This window comes from Onychostruthus taczanowskii, unplaced genomic scaffold (genome assembly GCF_017590055.1).
Source record: "Onychostruthus taczanowskii isolate IOZ18803 unplaced genomic scaffold, ASM1759005v1 scaffold42, whole genome shotgun sequence".
In the NCBI taxonomy this organism is placed as follows: domain Eukaryota; kingdom Metazoa; phylum Chordata; class Aves; order Passeriformes; family Passeridae; genus Onychostruthus; species Onychostruthus taczanowskii.
In genome coordinates, this window is record NW_024501682.1 from 137,834 (window position 1) to 161,266 (window position 23,433).

At 39.8% G+C, this 23,433-nt stretch overlaps 1 protein-coding gene across 1 annotated transcript in view; it reads right to left on the bottom strand.

Moving 5' to 3' along the window:
• RPS6KC1 (ribosomal protein S6 kinase C1) overlaps positions 1–23,433 on the bottom strand; it is an 85,448-nt gene that overhangs the window by 27,394 nt on the left and 34,621 nt on the right. Inside the window, exons 8-11 of the mRNA XM_041413600.1 lie at positions 20,339–20,457; positions 12,795–12,887; positions 2,035–2,082; positions 361–493 (exon numbers count right to left, since the gene is read on the bottom strand). Coding sequence (XP_041269534.1) covers positions 361–493; positions 2,035–2,082; positions 12,795–12,887; positions 20,339–20,457 — 393 coding nt within the window. The remainder of the gene's footprint in view (positions 1–360; positions 494–2,034; positions 2,083–12,794; positions 12,888–20,338; positions 20,458–23,433) is intronic.

Here is a 23,433-nt window from a genome sequence, read left to right on the forward strand (position 1 = left end):
AGAGATAAAGTCAAAGACTTTATCTCTGAGAGATAACTAAATAATGCCGATAGTTGTTGCAGTCAAACCACTCCCTCTCCTGTAGAACATAAACAGTTGGAAGCCTTCAGTACTGCTACAATTCAAGTAACCCATCAGGATTTGAGGCCATTTGAAGCAGGAATGAGATCCACCGCAGAATGAGAGGGGAAAAGAGGGAGGGATAGAGGAACATAGTGGGGTGTCTTACAAGACGCCTCTCTGCCACACTAAAAATATTTTAATAGATGGAAAGAGATTCATTTGACAATGAAGTGCGCCATTGATTAAAATTGAAAAACTTTGACTCTTTTCAACAATATGCCTAAAGGAGAGACAAACCTTCTGCGTGCTGCAGCACGAGGAAGACAGACTCCTCAGAGATGATGTACTTGTGCAGACACACCATGTTGGGCACGCAGCGGGGGATGATGGTCGTTCTGCTCCTGCTGCACTCACTACTTTTCCTTAGACCCTGACAGAGAACAAAAAGGTCAGTTGTACCCTCAGTTGCCTTTGGAGCCTGCTGTGCTCTGTGTTTATCAACCAAACTAATCTATCCGAGTTACTCTGGGCTTCAGAGAAACCACTCATCTGCTGCTCTATGCCCCTCGGTCCCCCGAGGCTGTGCTGATGGCATCTGGCGCGTTTCCAGAGAACAGAAGATGGCACAAAGCTGCCATTAAAATCAATTACATGGGTCAATGTTTTTATTAGAATCTCTCTCAAACTAAGTCATCAGGATGACACTCAGTTATTTCCCTGTGACCTTTTTTTAAAATTTTATTTTTGCGCGTGACCAAAAGACACTATTAAAAAAATTCAATTCAAGTCTTAAAGACAAAACAATGCCTTAGCCTCACAGGTAATCCTCACATTTCCATTTTACTTTACTAAAGACAGCAACCACCTCAATAAAAAGGAACAGAAAGGATTAGTCTCCTTGAGAGGCAATGATTTTTGGGAGGTAGCGCAGAGATGAAGTTGCCAGAAGTGAAAAAATTGATGTGGGAGGGTGGAAGGGAGGGGAGAGAGAAAGAGAAAAAAATTATGTCAATAGTGTGACCTATTACAATATTGATAAACATAGGCAGTTACATGGGAAATTCAATGTTACCCTATCTGCCAGTAGATAATGTGAGGTTCTAATATACAATATTCACAAATGAACCTTTATGAAAAACAAACAGATTTGCTGTATCCTGCACATACAATTTCAAAGGCCGATGCACAGTTAAGGTGGGTTGTAAGCCAGATCTGAAGCAAAGTCACAAAATGTTAACAAGTAATTAAAGCTTCATGTTTGGGACGCAGCTTTTTTTCCATCCTTCCTGCCATTAGCAGTGGAATTCATGTCAAGGGGAGCCTGAAGTAAATGGCCACCAAAACAGTACTCAGAACTAAACCAATTCTCAGCATCACAGATGCTCTGAGCACACTGGGGTCTTGATCAGAACACTTTCTGAAACATAAAAGAGTAATGCAAACATTTTACTCTGACCAAATAACTGTACAGAAATGTACTGGGTTAGTAACATTAAACTCAGTTATCTCAGATTATTGATGTAAAATGAAGAAGGCCAGTTGTACATTTCATCCAGAAACCACTCTGGCCAGCAGGATATCCTTCAGCAAAAGAAGACCAAACACAAAGTGCAGTGAATGTGCTCGGATTAAGGAGAATTTTCACCTTTGTCAGAAGTCCTGAGCCACCAGGGCTTTATAGATGTTTTAAGCAGCACATTAAATGTGTGATTCTCTACCAAAGCCTGCAAAGGTGTTGGCCTCAATAACCAGAAGTATTTCAGGTGACTAAACCAACACATCTGAGCACTAGGGATGTTAGAGAGAAAGGAAAGGAATGCAACCAAACACTGACAAAAAGAATTCCAGGGCACTTAAGGTGTATTACCATAATAACAATATATTGCAGAGATACCTCTATAAACTACATACAAATTGATCTTTGTGTGGTGGTATAATTTCAGAGACCATATAATAAAAGATTTTACTCACCTTCAATATAAAAGTCTGCTGTGTTCTAGTGTCCATTACAAGCAAAACCTAAGCAAAAAGTAATCAGAATTTATTTAGGATTCACAGAAGTAAGCGAACAAAACATAGTTCTTAAATCTAATGCTGAATACTCTTACAAAGAAAGTGATATAATCAATTTAAAAATTAAACCCCTGCAGCATACAGACTTGACAACCAGTCTCTTTTTTTTTTTTTTTAGCAAAAAAATGACTGAGGATCTAGATCTTTAAAATAAGAGTAACAACAACAAAAAAGAGGATTTATTTAGAGAGAAAAGTGTGGATGGGTTTGCTGCAGAGGCAAGAGCAAAGAGCATCTCTGCTAGCAGTGCATCACCTCTACTGAAAGCACTTTAAACAAAGCAATGAGAGAAGCACTAAATAGCACCTACACTTTTAGCAAGCACCATTTGTTTATGTGTTGAAAACAAAACAAGCAAAAAGATACAAGGAAACTGCAGCTTTAGAAAGCTGGAACCCTCCGCCTTCAAGTCACCCTGCTCAGGAATTAAGTGTTTTCAAACCCTAAGAACACAGATGTGCTTGAAAAGCACCAGCTGCAAGACAGCCACATGAGCAGCACAAGCACAAGCTCAACCCTCCTCTAGGAACAAGAATGTGTCATCATTGTTTGTTTACAGCAGACATTGTAAGCTTCCAATATAAATATTCACATACAGTTACAGCAAAATAATTAGGCTGCAAAATCAAACTCCTAAAGGGCTTCTCTCCCTTCCCGGCACTGGGGTTACCTAACGCTGGGCTGAACAGACAAGGAGCAGTGAAGATCAAGCCAGCCTGCACCCACAAAGACTTCTTGCAGAGGAATGATACATCAGGAGCAACAGGGCTCCATCAGGTGGAAGAAGGAGAGCACCATCCAGCCTCCCTCAGCTCCCTGCTGCAAGGGGCAGCAATGCAGCCATGCTCTGCTGGCTCTGGATGGCAGCATTCAAAACCTACTTCTCTCTCCACTGCATCTCAAACACGAGAAGGAGAACTGAAGTATTTTCTAATCATTCCTCTGTCACGATATTTGACCAAAATAAATGAAGTCACAGACTCTTCCCCATTTCAAAGACCTCCTCTTTTACTAGGGTTGCAGACAATTTTAAAAACTTTTCTGTATCTTTGGCAGGGAAAAAAAAGTCAACAGAAGTTGGTGCTATTGAGATTCTTTTAAAAAAAGGAATGACACACAGTTTCCATTTCAACAGCATGGTAAAGAAAGACAAATATTCCCAGTCTTTTGAGTTTGCCAAACAACTTTTTAGGCCTCTTACATAGGGCTTCCGGAAACAGAGGAAACCAACTCAATAAATAACAACTGTAAAACTGGTTTTGTTATCCTTGCTTAACCAAAAGGTGTACAATTAAAATTGAGAAACACAAAACCACACCAACCAACCAAAGAAAATCAACAGAACAAGATAAAAAATAAAACCCACTTTACAAGAGGTGACAAAAGAAGATAAAAATGGTTTGGAAACACGTATGTGTTTACAATCACTCTCCTTCCTCTTCTCCCAAGTTTGTTTGCAACTAGACACTGTTCACATTGAGGCAATAAATACGAGAACATATGTGATTTTTTTTTTTCAAATGTGCCCTTTGACTGTCAATATCTCCCAAACAGGTGTTGGCTAAATGATTATAAATTGGCCTCTGGATACACCTCTTCAACTGAGCCGTACAGGACTGGCGATAATATAATTAGACCTAAAAACATCAGGCTGGTGAATGCTTTCCATCTGTTTGGCAATAATGTTTAGTTAACAATAGTCTTTAAAAGAAGCACCTTCAACTTCAGCTCTTGAAGTTATTTATAGGGCCATTCTTAACACACCAGCACGCTTGCTAACAAGAGCTTTAGCCACTTGGAAATTATTAGCCATACAGCTGTATATGAAAAGGAATGGCAGCATTTAACATCTGTATCTCTCCAGATTTACAAGCATCAACCTCATTTAAAGTCATTTCTTAATGAACAGTTCCGTGGTCTGTATTAATATTATAGTTGCATGCACAAAGATCATAAGGAGCCAAACATTTTTTTAATACCAACAGTAGGCCAATCAGTAATGAAGCTGTCAGCATAAAGGACAGAATAATAGCTTCTTTAACCCTCAAACAGGATTCGTTCATTTGTACAGTAGAAGACACCAATTTAAAAACTGCTCATGGGTTTGCTCACCTTTATAAAGACAAAAATCTAATTTGGTACTAATTTGATACAATTGTCTTTCCAATAAAAGGCTCCTAAAGTCATCTTTCATTCCATGATAAAACAACTGCTATAACTAAAACTGTCATGAAATAATTGCCTTTGATAGCATACCTTATTGCACAAATACAATTAATGTATTCCTCCCTTTCATTTTTCACACTTGCTTATCAGCACTGTATTAGCATATGGTGCAACAGAAGAGATTACTGAGCCCTCTCCCCATAAGTTGAGGTACAGAAGCACCACCACCAAGGCCAATAAAGCAGGCAGCAGGTCCCTGTAGGGTAACTTCATCTGCTGCTATATTGCAGCATCAACACGAAAGCAGCACCTACACTTTTATACCTGCAATAACAGCAACTAAGATCCCTGTGCCTTCGAGGTTAACTACCTACACGGACTACCCAGTCCAACTAACCAGCTCCTTTCTTTTACTTCCTATCAAGCATCCTACCCTCACAGTGTGACTTACATTTACAGTTCCACTTCATTCTAGGGACAATTATTTCTCTGTTGATTCAGTACCAACCTTTGGCAAGATTGTTTACATCAAAAGGGACTCCAAGAAGGCCAGGAAGAGTCTTGGAAGTAACTTCAGAAATTCATGTAGTGATGGTCCATTTGGCACTGGCAGACTGCAGACTTTACATGGGCCCACAAAATCAAAAACTTGTTTCAAGTGAAAGCAGCCTGCATGCATTATTACACAGATGTGGTTTAACCAGATTCTCCCAAACAATTAAAGGACAACATGAATGGCTAAGTCACTATTAGAAAGCTATTTCAGGAAGGGGTAAGTCCAGGAAAGAGAGGGTCACAAGTATATTTGCTTGACTTTTTATCACTCATCCAGAGCAGACAAAGGTCAGCAGCTCTTGCATGCATTACAACACTGCTGCAGAAGGGCACAACTGACCCAGGTGCCAACTTACTCCTCACCTGACGCTTTACAGCCAATTTATAGACAGCAGTGCACCAAGTCTCCTGTTTGCATTCCTTCACACTTCCCTAGTGGAAAATGGGTTTTTCTAAGATTCCTTTTTAAAATGCAAAGTGACATGTCCTCACCCTAAAGGCACAATGGGACAAAACAGGATTCCACAGAGCATTCCCTAGGAGAGAGCTCTGCTATTCTCTAGAGCAGATCACACAGAGATGCTGGCATTAGCCGAGGCTGCTTCTAGCTCACAGAGCTGACAGAACCTCTTTCACTACGTAAGTTATAATATTTAACTTCTGCTAACAATGAACTGCCGGCTGTAACATTCAGCATCCTGTCTCAGAGAGGAGGGAGAAGGCACAGCAGGGCACTCCTGGGCACTGAGCAACTAGATTGTGACACAAAAGGAGACAAGGCAAAATCCTATTTGTAATACTAATGGATGAACAGAGTCAAGGTCCACATATCATGCTGGCTCTTACAGCTCTGTTGCTTACTCATTCTTTCTCTATTTTTTTTGCACTGATGACAACCTCAACACGGCCAAAAACACTGACACACAAATAGCAATCACCACCAATAAATATATAATGTAAGTAAGTGTCTTCAGCAGCACAGACATCCTAATTTTTTACAAGCACTGGAGCTCTCAGGAACATCCCAAAAAAAAAGTGAACACAGCAGCACTGCACAACAGCATCTCAGTAAAGTGCAGACAGCAATACACCTCCATGATGCCAAATAGAATTTCCTACTTCTCATTTTATTTTCCTTCCCTCAGTCAAGAGTTAATTCTGATGCTGACAGCAGCTACTTTAAAAAATTAGCTTCTTAGATTTGATTTACAGTGTACCCAACAGCTTAGAGGAAAATAAATTCTATTCAATTCAATATAGTAGGTCCAATTAATTGGAGAAAAATAAAATAAAACCTGCTTGGTAAATAACCATAGTCTAGCTTTAAGAAAACAGTTAATTTTAAGATCCTTTAAATGCACAGAAATTAGCAAATGTTTTGGTATGCTAATTTTTTTTTAATTAAAAGATATTTCTGCAGTAAAAGCTCTTTCATATGCACTACTGATTCTTCATCAAACGTTAAGTTTCCAACTTAACACCAGTATAGCCGGTGGCAGCCTGAAGGTTTACCATCTGCTGCCACCCAAAGTCACGGTGGCCACCTTCAGAACATATGCATCAAAGCCCTGAGATAAGAGACCGAACGAATACTGCAGAAGTCAGCATAAGGGGGAGCGCAGACCCAGGGGCAGGCAACAGGCAAGGCGCACCAGGAAAAGAGAACGTGGTGAACCAGCAGTCACCCCAGCGAGCCCCCAGCCAAGGTCACGGGGGACAGCTGTGGGAGAAGGAAGGGCTGCTCTGAAGCACGCTGCTCTCCCGCGGGTGCCTTGAACACTGACACACAAATCCTGCACACATTTGCTTCCCCAGATCCCCTTCCTTTTCTGGGATTTTTGCCCCCCTCCCTTCTTCCCTGCCCAGCATGACAATACTGATTTTTTTCCGTAGTTTCTGTTCATTCATAGCACAGAACATACCTGTGCTTTTTATTTACTGGAGCGGCTTTTAACGCTAATCAAAACAAACACATCAACACATTTGCTTACAAAAATGTGACTTTAAGTTCACTAACACAAGTGAAAAAAAGCTCGTGCCTGATCAAAGAAAATTGAATAAGATCCCTTACTGCAGAATCAGACAGCAGAAAGGTTTCCAAGACAAACCACAGCTAAGGGATTACTTTAAAACCAGCTCCATTTTGTTATTAAATTGCTGCTTTACACTGAAAACACATCATGTAATTATTGTCACCAGTGGGCCACCTATTAACTCTGGTCCTTATCTGCTAAACAAATGTATCCTTATCATAGGATACATAGATAGGATAGACTCTAGCAAAAGTCCTACAAACTTGAAGATGTATCAGATGAGGATTTTTTCTCTTTACCCCACCAGCTGGAAAATGCTGTAGTGACAGACTACAAGGAATGAGACAAGTCATCCACCTGATGCCTGGCACAAGTATTTGGGACTGCAAGAAAACCTCAGCCGGGGCTGGAGCTCAGCTGGGCGCTGCACTCAGGACACAGCTCTGCTGATGTGCAGGAGCAGGGGTGCAATTCCTCCTGCTCTCCTCAGCTGTGCCGGCTGTCACAAAGCTACCAGGATTAAAAGATCTACTTAACACAGATTTATTCTTGTCACTTTTCAGATTACACCACCCGGACTCTCACTCATCTCCCTCTGTCGTTACAGAAAGAGATTACATTTGGCTAATATGTATGAAAAATGTGATTATTCCTTATCATTGTACCTGTGCAATATGAATTATCTTCAGTTTGCAATTATTCCTCCTTTCAAACCATTATTCTAAGGAACTTAGAGTCTGTATATTCTATGACTTGGAATAATAGTGTACTTATAAGACAAATGGTGCAGCTTTAAATAATGAAAATGCTAAGAAAGCAGCATATATTCAAATTTGAATTTTTAAATACTTTGAGTCAGTTGGTAACAGAGAGTCAAGTCCACTTCCTTAAAAGTAAACTAAAAACTGACCAGTAAATTACAAATGGTGAAATATTAACCTAGAAAATGTATCTGGCAGGTTTTAATAATGAAAGCATTTTACAGTATGAAATGCCACTGGCATCCCAGAATAATTGCCTGGCACAAATTATGTATTAAGCAACTTAGTAACAATTAGGAAGACAAACTTATATAATCTTTGCTTAAAAGAAAATATCTCAATAATTTATTTCTTTCTGAAGGCCAGAAGACATATAGTACAGCCTGCAGAAGAACATTCAACAAAGTAATTTCTTTTTTCTAAAGGCAAGGGCAAAATTTGCATTACTCTACCAAATCTCACTCAAGTCAAAAGAAATTTTAGTGAGACAAACAGGAAAGAAGCTAGAGAGAAGCAAGGGTTACAACAAAAAACACTGAGAAATGTTCAGATTTGTGTAAATGGAATGATTTCAGGAAAACAAGTGGCACGTGTTTGGGAGCAGGGAAGAAGGGACAGGACCCTTTCTAGCTGGCAGAGAGACTACATTTTAAAGTTGAGCAAGCTTTGTTACTTGGGGCTTGAAACCTGACAGTAGCTTAGGAATAATCCCACAGCAGTAGGGAAAGGAAGGTGGTGAGCCAAGAAATCAGTTTTGACAATAACTCTGTAGTTGGTTTGGTTTTGTAGGACTTGGCAAGCCACTTGAGAAACTAAAAGGTTATCAAAACATAAAACCAGCTCTTAAAAGTTTACTTATATGAATAGTTGTTATTATTATTACTCAGCTGCAGATTTTCAACGTTTTTCTACTGCTATTTTCCATTATGCCCTGTTTGTATGTACATTCCAGCTCCCTTTCCCCCACACTTCTTAGGCACACACAGCCACTCAGGCAAATCTGTAAGATGATCTAAAGGTGCTTGACAGAGTGCACCTGAGAGCCAGGGGAGAGAAAACATCTGCTACGGTCAACTCCGTTTCACAGCTGCAACAGTCTTTAATCTCGCCTGACAATAAAAGGCCGAATATTTAAGTTCCTAACAAACACTAACAGGACATAGTTAGCTATGTCTGTTACTCATGCAACAACACCATACATGCTACCATAATAAGGGACTATTCCTCCTACCCCTCTGATTAAATTTCATTAGAATTAGCACTAACCTGTTTGAATTCAACTCTGGGTCTGCAGATTATCCATGTGAAGTTGACATATATTCTACCGATTTCTGCCTTTTGGCACTTTCACTCATTAAGCAGACAAATAGTGATCACACTTTATAAATCATTAATAATATTAATTTGGTTCTCCGGCATATTTTTAAAGTCACTTCACCAAAATGTACAGCCACCAGAATTAGGCCTTCTCAGGACAGCATGGGAGACACAAAAAACCCTATATTCACAATTAGCAGAATTGCTCCATTTTCTAAAAAACATAATCTACCTCAGAAACTCCAAAAATAATTTTACCACAAGGCCCTGATGAGAATACGTGATTTTATTAGGTATCATAATAAAGCTTAACAGTGCATTGAACAACAAGCTCAAATGCATGGACAGCTGTGGAAGAACTGAACACAGCCAGTGCCAGTACCGACAGTGCGCCTTGATGGGGGACCGGGGAGGGGACAGAAGAGACATAAAAGACAGTCATTGGTTACAGAGGCATAGTTATTACTTAATGCACTCTGCTTTCAAGGTGAATCTTTAAATTGAATGAATCTAAATAACAGAGGGTTCTAAAGAATAAGAAATTTGGTTTGAAACAGCATTGTGAAGGTATCCAGCAGCACCATAACAAAGTCGTTTCTTTAGGGGCTGGTTGTAGCTTCAAAGGAAAGATTTGCCTAGGGCAGAAACTCAGCACAGAACCTACAACCTTGATTTTTAATTAGGCAAATTTTGAAAGCAAAACTCTTCCCTATTCCAAAAAAAGAAGTTTCCTACTTAAAGGTATATGAGATGATAAAATAATTGATCATTCATAGCTGGTGATAACAACAGCTACAATATTTAGGTACTTGTTTCCCATGCAGTACCTCTAGTAAGAGCCTTGCTGCCCAAACAGCAGCACCTCACATTCCATAACGTTTGCAGGACAAAAGCCACCTTTACAATTAGATTACACCTCCATTTTCAGAAACCTACTTACAGGCAGGCTCTTTACATATTAAACATATAAAATACCTGCAAACACCACCTCGTTACCTTTTGACACCATGAAGTGAGCAAACACAGCAGCAGCAGAACTCAAAAAAAAAAAAAAAAAAAGAATGGCTTCCTCAAGCAAAATATAGTCTACTAAAATAGTCAGATTTATACTACAGCCTTTGCAAGAGAGCAAAAGCAGAAGGATGGGAGGCAAGGAACATATGGACATACTTCCCTGAATTTTCACAATAATTTAAGGAGCTTAATAATGCTAAGATCTCTAACTCTCAGATTTAGCAGAAAATGGTCAAAGCAACAAAAATTATTGAGGTGACAAGGAAGGTGAAAGGGCAGACAGGGAAAGATAGACTGCACATTGGGAATAAACTAGGCTAAAATTAAATACCTAAACATTCTGCCTGGTCTAAAATAGTTTGAAAAACCCAGTTTCAGGTAGCAACAAGCATTTTGTCTGTGAAAATGAATCCAATTCAAAACACTTGAAGAGGCTTCAAAAGAAGAACAAAGAGTGACACGACTCTAAGGGAAAGCACTGAACCTTTCAGCATTTGAATGAGGGAAGGTTAACAGCTGGTTTTCTCGAGGCAGCACTGTAGCAGGCAGACACCACTCTGGGCTTCAGCAGTGGGAGAACAAGTCTGCAAACCAACCAACACCAGTTTCAAGTCGGTGTGTTTAAGCCAGTCTTGCACAGGGTTAGTCAAGCCAGCAGTTACAACGCCAGTGGTTCATTACTACCCACAACCCATTTTCTGCTGAAACAGAAGCAGCTACCTTAGGGTTAGAATGGAAGATTATTTTCAGGCAAAACTCTGCATGGTGCTGAATCAGTTACAACCTTGTGCCCAAAAGCACAGCATCTTCAGTGCTGGCCCTGAAAATCAAAATCCATTTTCAGGAACAAGCACACTATGTCATCTACTTTGCTGCAGCAAGGATACTTACACAATGATTGGATTTCTCCATGATGAGAGCTTTAGGGCATATGGAAGCAGAGAAGGAGGGAAATGACAGTGATGGTGAGGAAGGAAGGGAGATGGTGCTTTAAACTAAAGGCAGGGGCATCATCTCCAGCCCACAGACATGCACACTTTCGTTTCATATTCACATGCATTTTGTGTATGCACTATAAAACCAAATAAAATATTTTCTGGGCTTAGAGCAGGTTTTCATTTGCCTCACAATTTTACAGACCCCTAGAAATATACGCTAAGAAGCAGACTACTCAGAATAAAGCTAAGATTGTAACAGAAGAATCTGGAAGAAGGAAAGCAGAGTACAAAGACATCTGAAAGAATCCAGCTCCCTTTTCTACACAGTAATTAAACATGAACTCTGAGCCCTATGATACTGTTCACACAGGAGCATTCCAGCTGTATGCACAGGCCTGCTACTCCTTGCATACATCTCCAACTCTGAGAGTGTTTTTCTCATCATTCTCCCCAGCTCTGCTTCAAAGATCTGGACATGTTCAGCTGGAACACACCTGGGACGCTTACTGAAACTGCTCAGAGAGAGCTAAGGCAATCAGGTACCACCAAGGACTGCAAAAGCTCCATTCTGGTCAAGCATCTTTTCCAGCAGCTGCTCATTAGCATTACACAAGAAAGGAGATAGTGAGAAAGTCTTTCTTGATCAATTTCCAGCATCTCTGCAGGTTCACTCTGTCAGAATAATTCACAAAATCCATGCACACCGCATCCATTTAGTGGCTACTACTTTAGTTAGCACCTACTAACAGGTGCTACAGATAGGTGGCCTTTCCAACATGTCTCTCTGATACGTACACAGAGTGGAATACAGGCTACATTCTGCATCTACTTTCAACTGAGGAAAGATACAATGAATATGAAGTCAGAGCTTAGGAAACCTTGTGTGCTATAAAAACAACCATAATACCTGATGTATACAGCCCCCTAAGGAGAAGTTATCAACTTCTGCACACAATTACAACGAAACAGGCAAAGATAAACAAAAACCAGTCCCAATAGCTAGGTTCAGTCCAACAAGAAAAAGAAACCAAGAAATACAGACCTCAAGGGATGAGCTACAGGTTTTTGATGCATGTTACAAATGCATAAATTGACCATGCATCAGTAGCTCATGCACAAACTAGGGACTACATAAGGAACTATCAAAAGGCACAAGGGATTTGGCACAGCAAAAAGGAATGAGCCGTTACAGTCTGCATTAGCCACTGTCACACTGCTGAATAATGCATCATCTTAAAAGTATTTGGTAAGGTGGTAACTAATCAGCATTATCAAAACAACCTAACAATTCTTCTGCTCTCTTAATTAGGCTTGCAAAAAAATCCGTATGGTCCTTTACTGTTTACAGACGGGTATTATCCTGGGATTCTGAAAGACATTATTTGCATGACTCAAAAATAAGCTTGGCTTCATTGCTGAATCTCTGTCTTGGCAAGGGAATTCAATTCTGAATTCTCAGGGAAGGAGAACAGTCGTGTGTGTCCCCAGCTCCCACTTCAAGTAAGAGTTCAAAAGTAAGAATTTCTACCCTTCTGTATTTTCAGTATCCACCAGACTGCTCAATTGAAAACAGATCAACTTGTCCTTACCCCAGAACAGCAACCATGATTTCATTTTTGAAAAACAGGCCTCATCCTATTGAATGCTACCAAGCATGTACCTTGTCCTTTAGCTCAAATACATTTTGCATGACCTTACATGAATTGCTTAGATAAAAGCCTTTTTGTCTTCTACTTTTGTTATTTTAAAGTGCAGATGCATTTGAGTCATTTTCCCCTTTTGTTTCATATTCTTAAGATCCACAGCTTCAAAGACAAAATGTCAGCATGCAGTCGATTTATGAGTGAATTCTTGAAGAGACACTGAAGAATTACCTTGTCAATCACCCCAAGGACTCTGAAGGTCTTCAGTTCCTCGGCAGGGCTCCTTAGGTTCCAAGAGGGCCTTGAACTTAGTGATCCTGGAGGCTAATGGAAGATATCAAAGATTATACATCAATCAGGGTGGTACTTGAAGGAAGACTGCCTGCTGAAGCAAATGCCAGGCCGAAGGAAACTAAATTTATCATAAATCAGAGAGACTGAAGATGAAAGGAGAAGTTTTCTGTTTGTCCTTAGCGGGGGGAAAAAAATCAACTTGCAAGTAAATAAAAGTCAAGATAAAACTGAAAACAAAAATTTAACAAAGAAAAAAGCAATGAATTTTTATATTTTCTATGCTTAATGGAACCCAGCAATTGATTACTTAGTTCTTACCACATAATAATAATCAATCAAAGCCTTACAGGTATTCTGCGTACAAAATAATTCAGAGATCACTGAGGAGGAGAAAGCAAATTAGAAGCTTTTTAAGTCTGAAGAACATAAAAAATAGAATTATAAATAGGGTTCTCTTGCTCTCTGGTGGGCTTTATGAAATCCTTTTAGTAATAAGGTGCACAACAGAAATGATTCCTAAAGCTGCCTTAGAAAAAAGTAACTAGCTATGTATCATTAATCTAGAAATTAACACCACAGCAAGAAAATTGGCAGGTGCTAACTATTCAAGCAGTTAATATGCTAATATACATAGATGTTTGTCCACACTATGTTTTGTAGTTTTTCAGAGCAATTCAAAGCTTGAATGTCAGAGGGAAGGAACATTTCAATTGGAAGTCTTTTGGAATAAAGATCAACATTTAAGCATCCTATATACCTCTGGCATATGAACAAATATTTTCAGCAGTTTCTAGTTGCCAACTGAGAGAATTTATTAGATCTTCCTCCAAAAATTCAACAGGTAGCTTCAAATAGAACCACAGATCTGTATCTCTTCCTCACAAATAAGGTAACTTCATTTGCAGAGCTGCTGAATGTAAAACTCCTTTGAAGCATAACCTGGCCTCCCCAAGTAGATTTCTATTACACAAAGGTGCAAAGGAAGAGGAAGGTCAGCTTTCTGAGGCAATATTTAACAGCTGTGTCACAAAGGAAAATGGTTGGTAAACAAATATGCTGTGGATTAAATGCTTAAGTATCAAGACAAATCAAAAAACTTTCCCTTGTGATGAGAAACTCCAAGATCCTGAACTAGGCAGAGCAACTTCCTGCCACCCTGTTTTTTCCCCCTCAGGCATCCTTACTGTGCTATCCTCGAAGGCCAAAGCAACTCCTCGAAGCCTTCCCCATTCACTCAACAACTTTCTCTCCTTCCAAATTCCCTCCTAAAAATCAGTACTTATTTAAGTACTGATTGTCCACAAAATCCAAAAGAAAGGACCATAAATATATGTTCAAAAAGCTTGCAGAAAAGTGTGCTTTTCTGGGCTCAATGTTTGGGAGTTTATTAGTGATCTTCATTTTTTTGTATGGATTTGATAACTGTTTTGTCATGTAAACCCTGCCAAGCAGGAATACCAACAGCAGTTAAGAGAAAACAGCCCAGATTCTACAATCTAAAACTAAAGGCTTTAACAAGAAGAATAAAAAAAAGAAAATTCTACAGGAACTTTTTCCTCCAAACCTAATTTCCTCCAAACCACATTCCAGTGAGCTGTTGAAAGTATTTTGAGAGTAGGCAATTTTTCTGCAATAATGAAAAACTTCCTTTGAAACAAAGAATTGTGCTAACACAGTTTATTCATGACAAGATTTCCAAGGAAGACATTTGAAGGAAGATAACATTTCCTAATCCTCTAGACTACTATAAAAGATTTTTACTTCTATCTGCTTGCTATTACATTTCATAACCATTCCTCAATAATCACGCTTTTAAAATTTGCTCTTATGAATAACATTTCAACCATGAATTAAGTTCATACATCCCTGCAGAAGTTAATAGTTTTCTAATAATGCTATACAATCAGATTTCTGCACCCATCCTGTCCAAAGAGCCAAAAAACCCCAGTATATATATTTTAGGTCCTTCTCTAAAATGTGACCAGTGGTGGCACAGTTGGTAATAGCATGTGTAGACACAGATTTTTATATGCGTGCTCTACAGTCACTTCTTACCTTAAAGGGATTTACAGTCACATCCACAACTCCCAGCAGGCTCTCCATTTTCATCAGTTTTGCTCTTTAAAATACTTTGGTTTCATTGTTTCAAAAGTCTAATAGAAGAGCCCAATGATGGAAAGGCATCACATTCTGTTGTGAAGCAGGCTGGAAACAAACTCTGAATTCCCAGAACAATTCCCAAAACTACAGCAATTAAGCACTCTATGAAACAGCCTGCTCCTCTGAATAGAGTAAAACTCCAAGCTCAGCATCTAGGCAGCAAGAAGAAAAACAACTAAAAACCCTCACTCTCATCAAAAAACAGAGGGGGATAACCAAAAAAAAAAAAAAAAAAAAAAGCTTCATTTGCCTTTAGAAATGAGACAAATATTCTGAACAAACTGTAAGGCCACCTCTGCCTGCAGAAGGACTTCAGCAGTCCAAATGCTCAGCATGCTGCTCAGGTATCCCAGGATCTTCTCTGTTGTGGTCAGGCCCTCTCTATTTCCAGACTACACTCTGAGCTGCATGGCTGGATTTACCCAGAGTTAGGATAGGCATCACCAGATCCTCTCCCACCACCACCTTTTACCATGTGTAGATTTCAAGTAGAAAAGGCTGATGCTGATTGGACCCAGCAGCCTGTGGCCCCTGCTTGCCTTTGGAAAGCTCTGGTTTTGTAAGCTACACAAGGAATATGGCCATAGCCCTTGCCTCAGCTTTGGCATCACTGCCAGCAGGTAGAAGAGCAGAGGGAGACAGAGAACTCCATCAGTCAAGTAAGAGAAAGGGCATTTCATGTTAACCTCATTTAAGGCAAGAACACTATCCCTAGCCCAGTGACACAAACACCAGTTGATGGGAAATCATAGAATATCCTGAGTTGGAAGGGATCCACAAGGATCCAGCTCCTGGCCTCACACAGGGAAACTCCAAAAACCACACCATGTGTACATCTCAGGCTGGGGGCACCCCAGCATCTGTGGTGGGGTTCCTTGCACCCTTTTCTTCCTGGGATGCAGTGGTACTCGAGGAATGGTGGAGTCCTGGTCCTTCCTGGGTTGCTCAAAGCAATCCATGTGCTCAAGCAGTGATGCCCCTCGCACTGGTCTCTCAAAGCTTTCCCAGCACAACCGCTACTTTCCCTGGATTTCCCTCTAATTAAATATTTGATCTTTATTTTCCCCTCTTCATTCTTTCACCCAGAAAGTTCTGCTAATTTAACTGCTAATGCTGCCACCTTTGACATCAGTCACCATGGATCCTCAGGATAAGAGAACTTTCATGAATACCAGTGCAGACCTGCACATCAAAATGCAATCTCCCCTTGCCTTTCAGATATTTCACTGATATTTCAATAATGTCTACCTGTAGCATAGCCAGACCTTCACTTGCAGCAAGGAGATGCCTTGTTTTGATGCAGATACACTGGTATCTGCCTCATGGGTGTGACAGTGCTTCCAGCTCTTCTGGTATGGCAAACATCCTGGCTTCTTCCTCTCTCTGCACCAGGAGAAAACCAGGTTGGATTTCTGCCTGCATCTGAACCAGACAGAACTACAGCATGCTTCAGGAGGCCCTCAGTGAGCACAAGCTGGGAAATGCACTTTTCCTGAAGCTGGGACACACCTTGGATGTGATCCTAGAAGTTGAGACTGAATCTCTTATTTTATGTTAAATTTATATCTCACAGAAGTACAGCAGCGCATTTTCTTTATACTTCATGTAATTTTCATGCACATTTAATGAGAATTTTAGGAAGATATCTTATGGAAACCACAAAGACTGCTTCTTCTGTCCGGGCAACAGGCTTGCATATACCTCTTGTTACTAAATTGCTTTGAAAAATCAAAAATAATTGACATTTTAAAAGACAACAGCTTTCATAATGGTGCAAAAAGAAACAACTCTGAATATACGAAGTTAGGTGTAAGTAGAATCAGAGCCAATTTCAATCCTTGGGATGCAGAGGGAATAAAAATGTGCTTTATAAAAATGACCAAAGTTAAAACGTCCCCACAGCCTGTACAAGCAGCTGTGCTGGGCTTTGCCACTGACAGCTATGCAAGACTCCAGCTTCCTGATGGTCAGGCCAGTGTGATTCAGAGGCTGCTGCTGCAGCTCCTACTCAGGCTTGGAGGTAGCTCCCAGAGATGCTACTTATAAAGGGGCAGAGAAGAAAATGCAGCTTGAGAATCTGTAAAATGACCCAGTGCTGCTCTTCCACAGCGCTCTGCAGCACTTGTCCAAGAGACGGCCCTTGAGGCTGCCGTGCTGCACCAAAGGAAGAAGGAAAGGACAGCATTTGCTGCAGCTTGTTTTTCCAGAAGGTTCATGTGCCTGTTTAAAAGCTTCAGAAGCTGTCTCCACATCTCCTACTCTTATGGATCACAGCAAGGCTTTTCTGAATGTTTACAAGACACTCAGATGAGCTCCCAGCTCAAGGTCACAGCTGAGTCAGTTCCCTATGTTTCTTTTAAGCCCTCTACCCAAAACCTTTCTTTAACAATGCCAAGGATACTCCAAATACCATCTTCTTCTTCTCCTCTCCTCACCACTTGAACTTGCAAGCAGCAGGGGTGGTTGCTAAGGATGCTATCCTTGAGAGCTACACTGCTTAAAAGTAAGAAAGTAGCTGTTCTTCATTTGGTTTCCATGACATCAAAGACAATTTTGCTTCTCTGCTCTCAAATACCAGACTTTTGCCTCTTTAGGGAAATCTAGTCTTGGAAAAGGCAAGGGCCTGGCATTTCCAGCCACAAAAGAATGGCTCACTTCCTCCTTGCCCGGACTCCTAGAGAAAAGCCAGGCTCTGTGCTTTACCTTCACATGGTGCTCAGATGGCAAAGGGTACATTTAGTGGGCACAGGCTTTTGAGACTGCTGCAGGTGGCCCAGCATACGGCTGGCATCCCAAGCCTTTGGGAGATCTGACAGGCTGAGAAGTGCAGGACAGTAACTGAACCTGCACTTCTGAGCTTACCCCTTCCCTTGCTGGACAGTTCTCTGGCCTGGTGGAGGTAAAACTCCATGTGTAAGGAGGTAAAACTCCATGTGTAAGGAGGTAAAACTCCATGTGCAAGGAGAACAGGTTAGCCGAGTTCTGATGCCCATGACTGCTCCTTTAAAGGGCACCACAGGAAACACAAAGCCACTTACAGCAGACAGAGGTGACAAACCAGTTCTGCCCTGTGACACCAGGTCACGAACAAGAGCACTTTGCCTTAAATGCCCACGTCCACTTACTAGCCAGACCTCTTCCTCCAAGGTGCAAATGGTCTCAGCACCCCCACAGCCCATGACATTCCCTGCACTGAATCATGCTTTCCATAACAAAACTGCACTCTGCCACTCCTAACGGGGCCCGGGTACTGCACTAACCGTGCCCATCATGCACTCAATGTCTGTAGGAGAAGGACACAAAGTATCTGCAAGTTGCCACTTGTATCTCCCAAGAATCACACTGTCTATAGATGGAGGTTCTTCCAGCGCACTTATCACTGTCCTTATGGGGTGGAATAATTCATGCAAGCTCCAGTATACACTATCTCAAGAAGTAAAAATAATAAGCAGTAACTAAAGTGCAAGAATTCAGGTCTGCTCAGCAACCAACACAGGGGAACAGTCACATTCCTTATTTTCCTTAAGACATTAAGCAAAAGCACAGAGCATGCCAATTCTTTGTGGTCCCTACCACTATCCTCACAATAATTTTGGGAGTTAAGTCCTTCTCCCAGGTGATTTCCAGCTACGAACAAGAGACAAGCTGTTCCTCACCACAGTCATCATGACCCATAAGCATCATCTGCCCTCAATATCAGCAAATTCCAAAGTTCTAAGATAAAAGTAAAATTTACGCATTATGAAGAGCTTCAAATAAAGGACATTAAGATACATGTAAAAACACGGGGAAAAAAAGGCTAAATCATGGCTGGATGGCTTTTTTTTTTTTTTTTTTGTACACAGCAGAATCAGCCAGATGCAACACTTTGTACAAAACAAGATTTGCCATGATTTGTCAATTTTGAGTTTCAACACAGAAGGAGAATGGTTTTTTATTCTACCTGCTTTTTTTTTCTTGTCTTATCCCATTAAATCTGCTCTTCTTTGGATCTGCAAAGAAGGCATGTGTCTTATTCAGTACAGCATAAAAGAGGAAATACTTTACCTCTCAAGCTCACACAGAAAAATGCAACCTATTTCTTCCTCCTTCCCAACCACAGTTAGTTTTTAAACTTATAAAAAGGCAAAAATGGGTTGTGCGTGTATTTTTTTCTCTTGTTCTTCAGTTTCCAAACACACTGAGGATTCCATTCAATATAGCTTCTTCCCCATTTTCAGGGGTGTTTGACCCAAAGAAAGAATACCTAGTAGGAGTTCATATCTGTCCAAAGTACTAAATTGTTCAAAGTACAGTTCATAGCAACAGCAAGACTCCAAGCCTCACAAAATATATCCCATTTGGAACATCCTCAAAATTGTGGGCTCTCAACATGAAAAAATCTACCCTCAAAAAATCAGTGTCTTTGCTTTTTAAATTTACTTATTAGACGGACAGCTTTTAGAAGGCTTCCAAATTTTGCAGCAGCTGTCTCCTTAAAGCATTTTTAGATCTGTGCAAAGTAAGAAGCAATAATCTTCTATCCCTTTTGTTATCCCTTGATATTAGAGAGTCAGGAAGTTTGTAGCTTTTATACTTACTGCAATAGGGCAGTCATTGACAATAACACAGTTTAACATGACTGCAGTAAAAGTCTAAAGTAGAAACAGATAAATCCTAAAGGAACTGTTTAAGGTAGGGCAAGTTAGATATTTATCAAAGGTATCTTAGAACAAACTTTGTTTGTCTTTTGTATGAGCACAGATAAGGGTATTCTGCTCAAGAAAGTGGCATTAGCACAGCAACTTCTCAAAAATCAAAAATGAACTGATCCCACAAGCATATCCAAGAGAGACATTTGAAAGGATCAGGAAGAACCTTTGCTCTATTAAGGACCTGTTCTGTGGAAAATTAATCTGATCCCCTCTACCCTGTGCTTGACTCACTTGTGCTAGGCTAAAGAAACCAACAAGTTTTTCACTCCCTACAGGACTGACCAGCATTCTCATGGAAAAGTCAAACGAAATGTTACTCTCTAGTGTGGATTTTTCCTTTACCTTTAGATTCTTCAGCATGATGAAAAATGTCTACATGATCAACCATGAGCAGTAGGAAAGCATGTGAAAAGCAGTCCTGTATTAATCTCAGCACTCCTTGTAAAATTATGAAGAATCAGAAAGAATGGCAACTTAACAGAAACACAACATCAAAAAAACTCCTCGGGCCTCCCAAAAGAAAAATGCTAGACAGCTTTTGAACCATAAGCTAGAATATGCTTTGCTACTTAATGATACCAAACCCTGAAAAAAATTAATTCAGAAAATAAATTAATTAAAGCCTACCATAGAAACAGATGCAGCTTCAGAGGTTTTATGGTAGAGACTGGAAATTTTTTCAGCACGCATAAGGTATTCTGCTGTCTTCCTTTTCACTGCTTCTCGACGAGTTGGACTTGATTCACCTCAATGGAGAAAAAAAAAGTTATGTTTTCTATAAAGAGAGAGGTACTAAGTAACCAAAGCACATGACTACTTTGATTCTACCTTTTTGATTTCCTTTGGGTTATTCATAATCAAACCTAAAAATATGCATCTTCTAAAAATCCAGCACTATGATCTCAGAGTTCTACAAAAATAACAAATTAAGCCTTGCTATAGACTACGGTGAAAAATAGCCTTTCCTAATATTTCTGTGATTTGGTATATGTTCCTATGGTAACATAGATAAGAATTGAAACAAACCACTGATCTAAACCCTGTATTCCAAAAAGCAACATCCATTAGGAAAGGCAGAACAAAATGTTTACAACAAAACAACAAACTTTTTTCTCCTCAAGTTTCCAGTATGGACTCTCCTAATTATACATGAAGTCTAGAAATGCTATTGAAAGCAAGAAGGCAACTGAGGAGAGACACTAAGAACTCCTGCTCACAGATTTTCCATGCTAGACATTCCTTGCCACTTGTCTTGGAGTAACATGGGAAGAAAGCAATAAGCACTTGCACCAAGTACTTCACTTTAGCCAGATGGCTAAACAACCACTGTATTATTTCTGATCTACCAAACTCTTGGTGAGAACCACATGGCACCACACAAACTCTAAATTCACTCTGAAGCTTTCAGTTTGGTTTAGGCATTCACATCCTGAGTGATATATTGCTGTAACAGACTCAGCCTGTGATGGCAAACCCAGCAAAGTAAGACACTGCGAGACACAATTGTTATAACAGAGAAATGAGATTATTATGCTGAAAAAAAGACAGAAAAAACTGTCCCAGAAGAAGACCGAAGGACAGCAGAGATTTGATATGGCCCTGACAGTCTCCCCCAGCCCCATGCAAAACTTGCAGAAACAAAGCCTTGACTGTGACAGGCTCTGCACTGCCAGGTGCAAGCCAGCACCTCTCAAACCAATGCTCAAACAGGGCAAGGAACTTCAAGGATACCTGCCCGACAGCTACTCCACATGAAAGACAAGGCAAGGAACAGGAGAGGCAATAAATTAAACAGACAAATAAACAAACCCCAACCAACGGCAGATAACAAACATTAATGAAGACTGGAGCTCGTAAGACACTGATCACCGGGCCATGAAAGGAACCCGAGTGCAACCTTGAAGGAGTTCAACCAGAAACTTTGTAACTGATAAGAAAAAACCCCAAGATTATTGTGGGTTATCAAGAATGAGTCTCATAAAAAAGGGCAAGCTTATTATGGAATTTCTGATAGAGAACGTACTGTGTGAATGCTTGCATTCAGAAATTACTGCGGGAGGTTTTCAGGGTGCAATTGTGGCAATGTGTAAGACACTGTAAGATTTTTAAGGGCAGAATTAAAGGCAGGGGTCAAGGTGGATTGTTTTAAAATAGAGACTCCCATTCCTTTCATGTCATGACTAGAGAGTATCGAACACATAGAACCATCACACCCAGACTCCATCAAAAGTAAGGAGAAGACACTTTGGGTACTCCAAGTTCTGGGATAAGTGATCTCTTGTAAATTTTACTATCCACCTCACAGTAGGAGGAAAAAGTGATTGACCCCTCCTAGAATATAGACACAAGACTGCTCTGCAAAACACTTTGTTTGAGACAGACAGAAATTCAGTGCACTTTAAGCATACAATATTATGGTTATTTATCAGTATCTCAGTAATTTCTCTCATTCTAAAGACCTAGGGAAATCTTGGTAAAAAGTTCCCTTCCTAAGACTGCCAGTCTTAGTCCCACCTAGGATGAAAAAAAGAAATAACATCACTCAACTCTTTGAAGTTGAAGTTGGCATTATCAAAAGAGAGTAGATACACAGTATTTTTTTCAATAAGCCTGTGTTGCAATGTCCTAAAACAGGACTAACTCTGGCTTTCATCTCTGCAGGTAGTGTGAAAGCACCATGACACTTCCTCATGCCAGTGCACCGGTGAGCACCCACGTTCTCTCAGACACACCAAGTGGCAGCTGCTCAGGGAAAACAAGACATCTGCACAGCAGCAATAAACTCTTCAGCCAGCATTTCCTTCAAGCAGGCTGCTAGAAAACTGCTAGGTTAGTGTCTAAGGCTATCTTATAAAAGTCAAGCTAATTGCTTAATTGTTAGTTATGTGTATTTAGTTTGGATGTTTCTTGCTTTTTTCCAATGCTTCAGTAATTTTACAGTAATTAACGCAAACCAGCTAGGATGTCCCCTTAGAGCTGTCTTTGTTCTCCCTACTTTCACAAGACATTAATTTCAGTTTTCCTTCTACTCTTCCTTCCCGAGTAATTTGTTAAATAACCTTTGCAAGCTGTTCCCCTCATTAAAATCTTCAGCCATAAAAAAGGGTGTGAATTCAAAAAATAACATTTATTCAACAAGTTCTCACATTGTATTTGTAGATGAGATCATTAACAGTTCAGCCTCTGAATATTTTAACAGGTGGATGATTTAGATTTGTGAAAATAGGATTTTGGCTTTTTTTTTTTTTTTTCCATTAGTTTAACCAAGAAAATGTAAAAAACTCCATCACAATACAAATTCCCATTTAAACAGCCAATTCTCACAAAAATCTGTAAATAAATACAGGATATAAATTTAATAAACAAATAAATGCTACTTTAAAAGCCTCAAACACAGAGAGTAACAATAAAGACCCCATTAAGCTAAAAATAATCTTTAGCATTTATGCCAAATTCGAGGTCATAGAACTGTTCACTTAAAACCAAATAAATCACTAAAATACAGTACTAGAACAAATCCTTATATCTGACAGATGTCAAAGCTGTGATTCAGACTCCATGGGTTTTTTAAATGCAATGTTACATTTTGCCATTAAATATTGGTTTTAGTTATGTAAAATGTATTTTCAAAAGCATCAATTTTATTTTATAATAAATTAGAAATAATAATTTATTCCTAGTTAAGAGCTTTTGATTTAAATATTGTGTGAGCATATTAATCT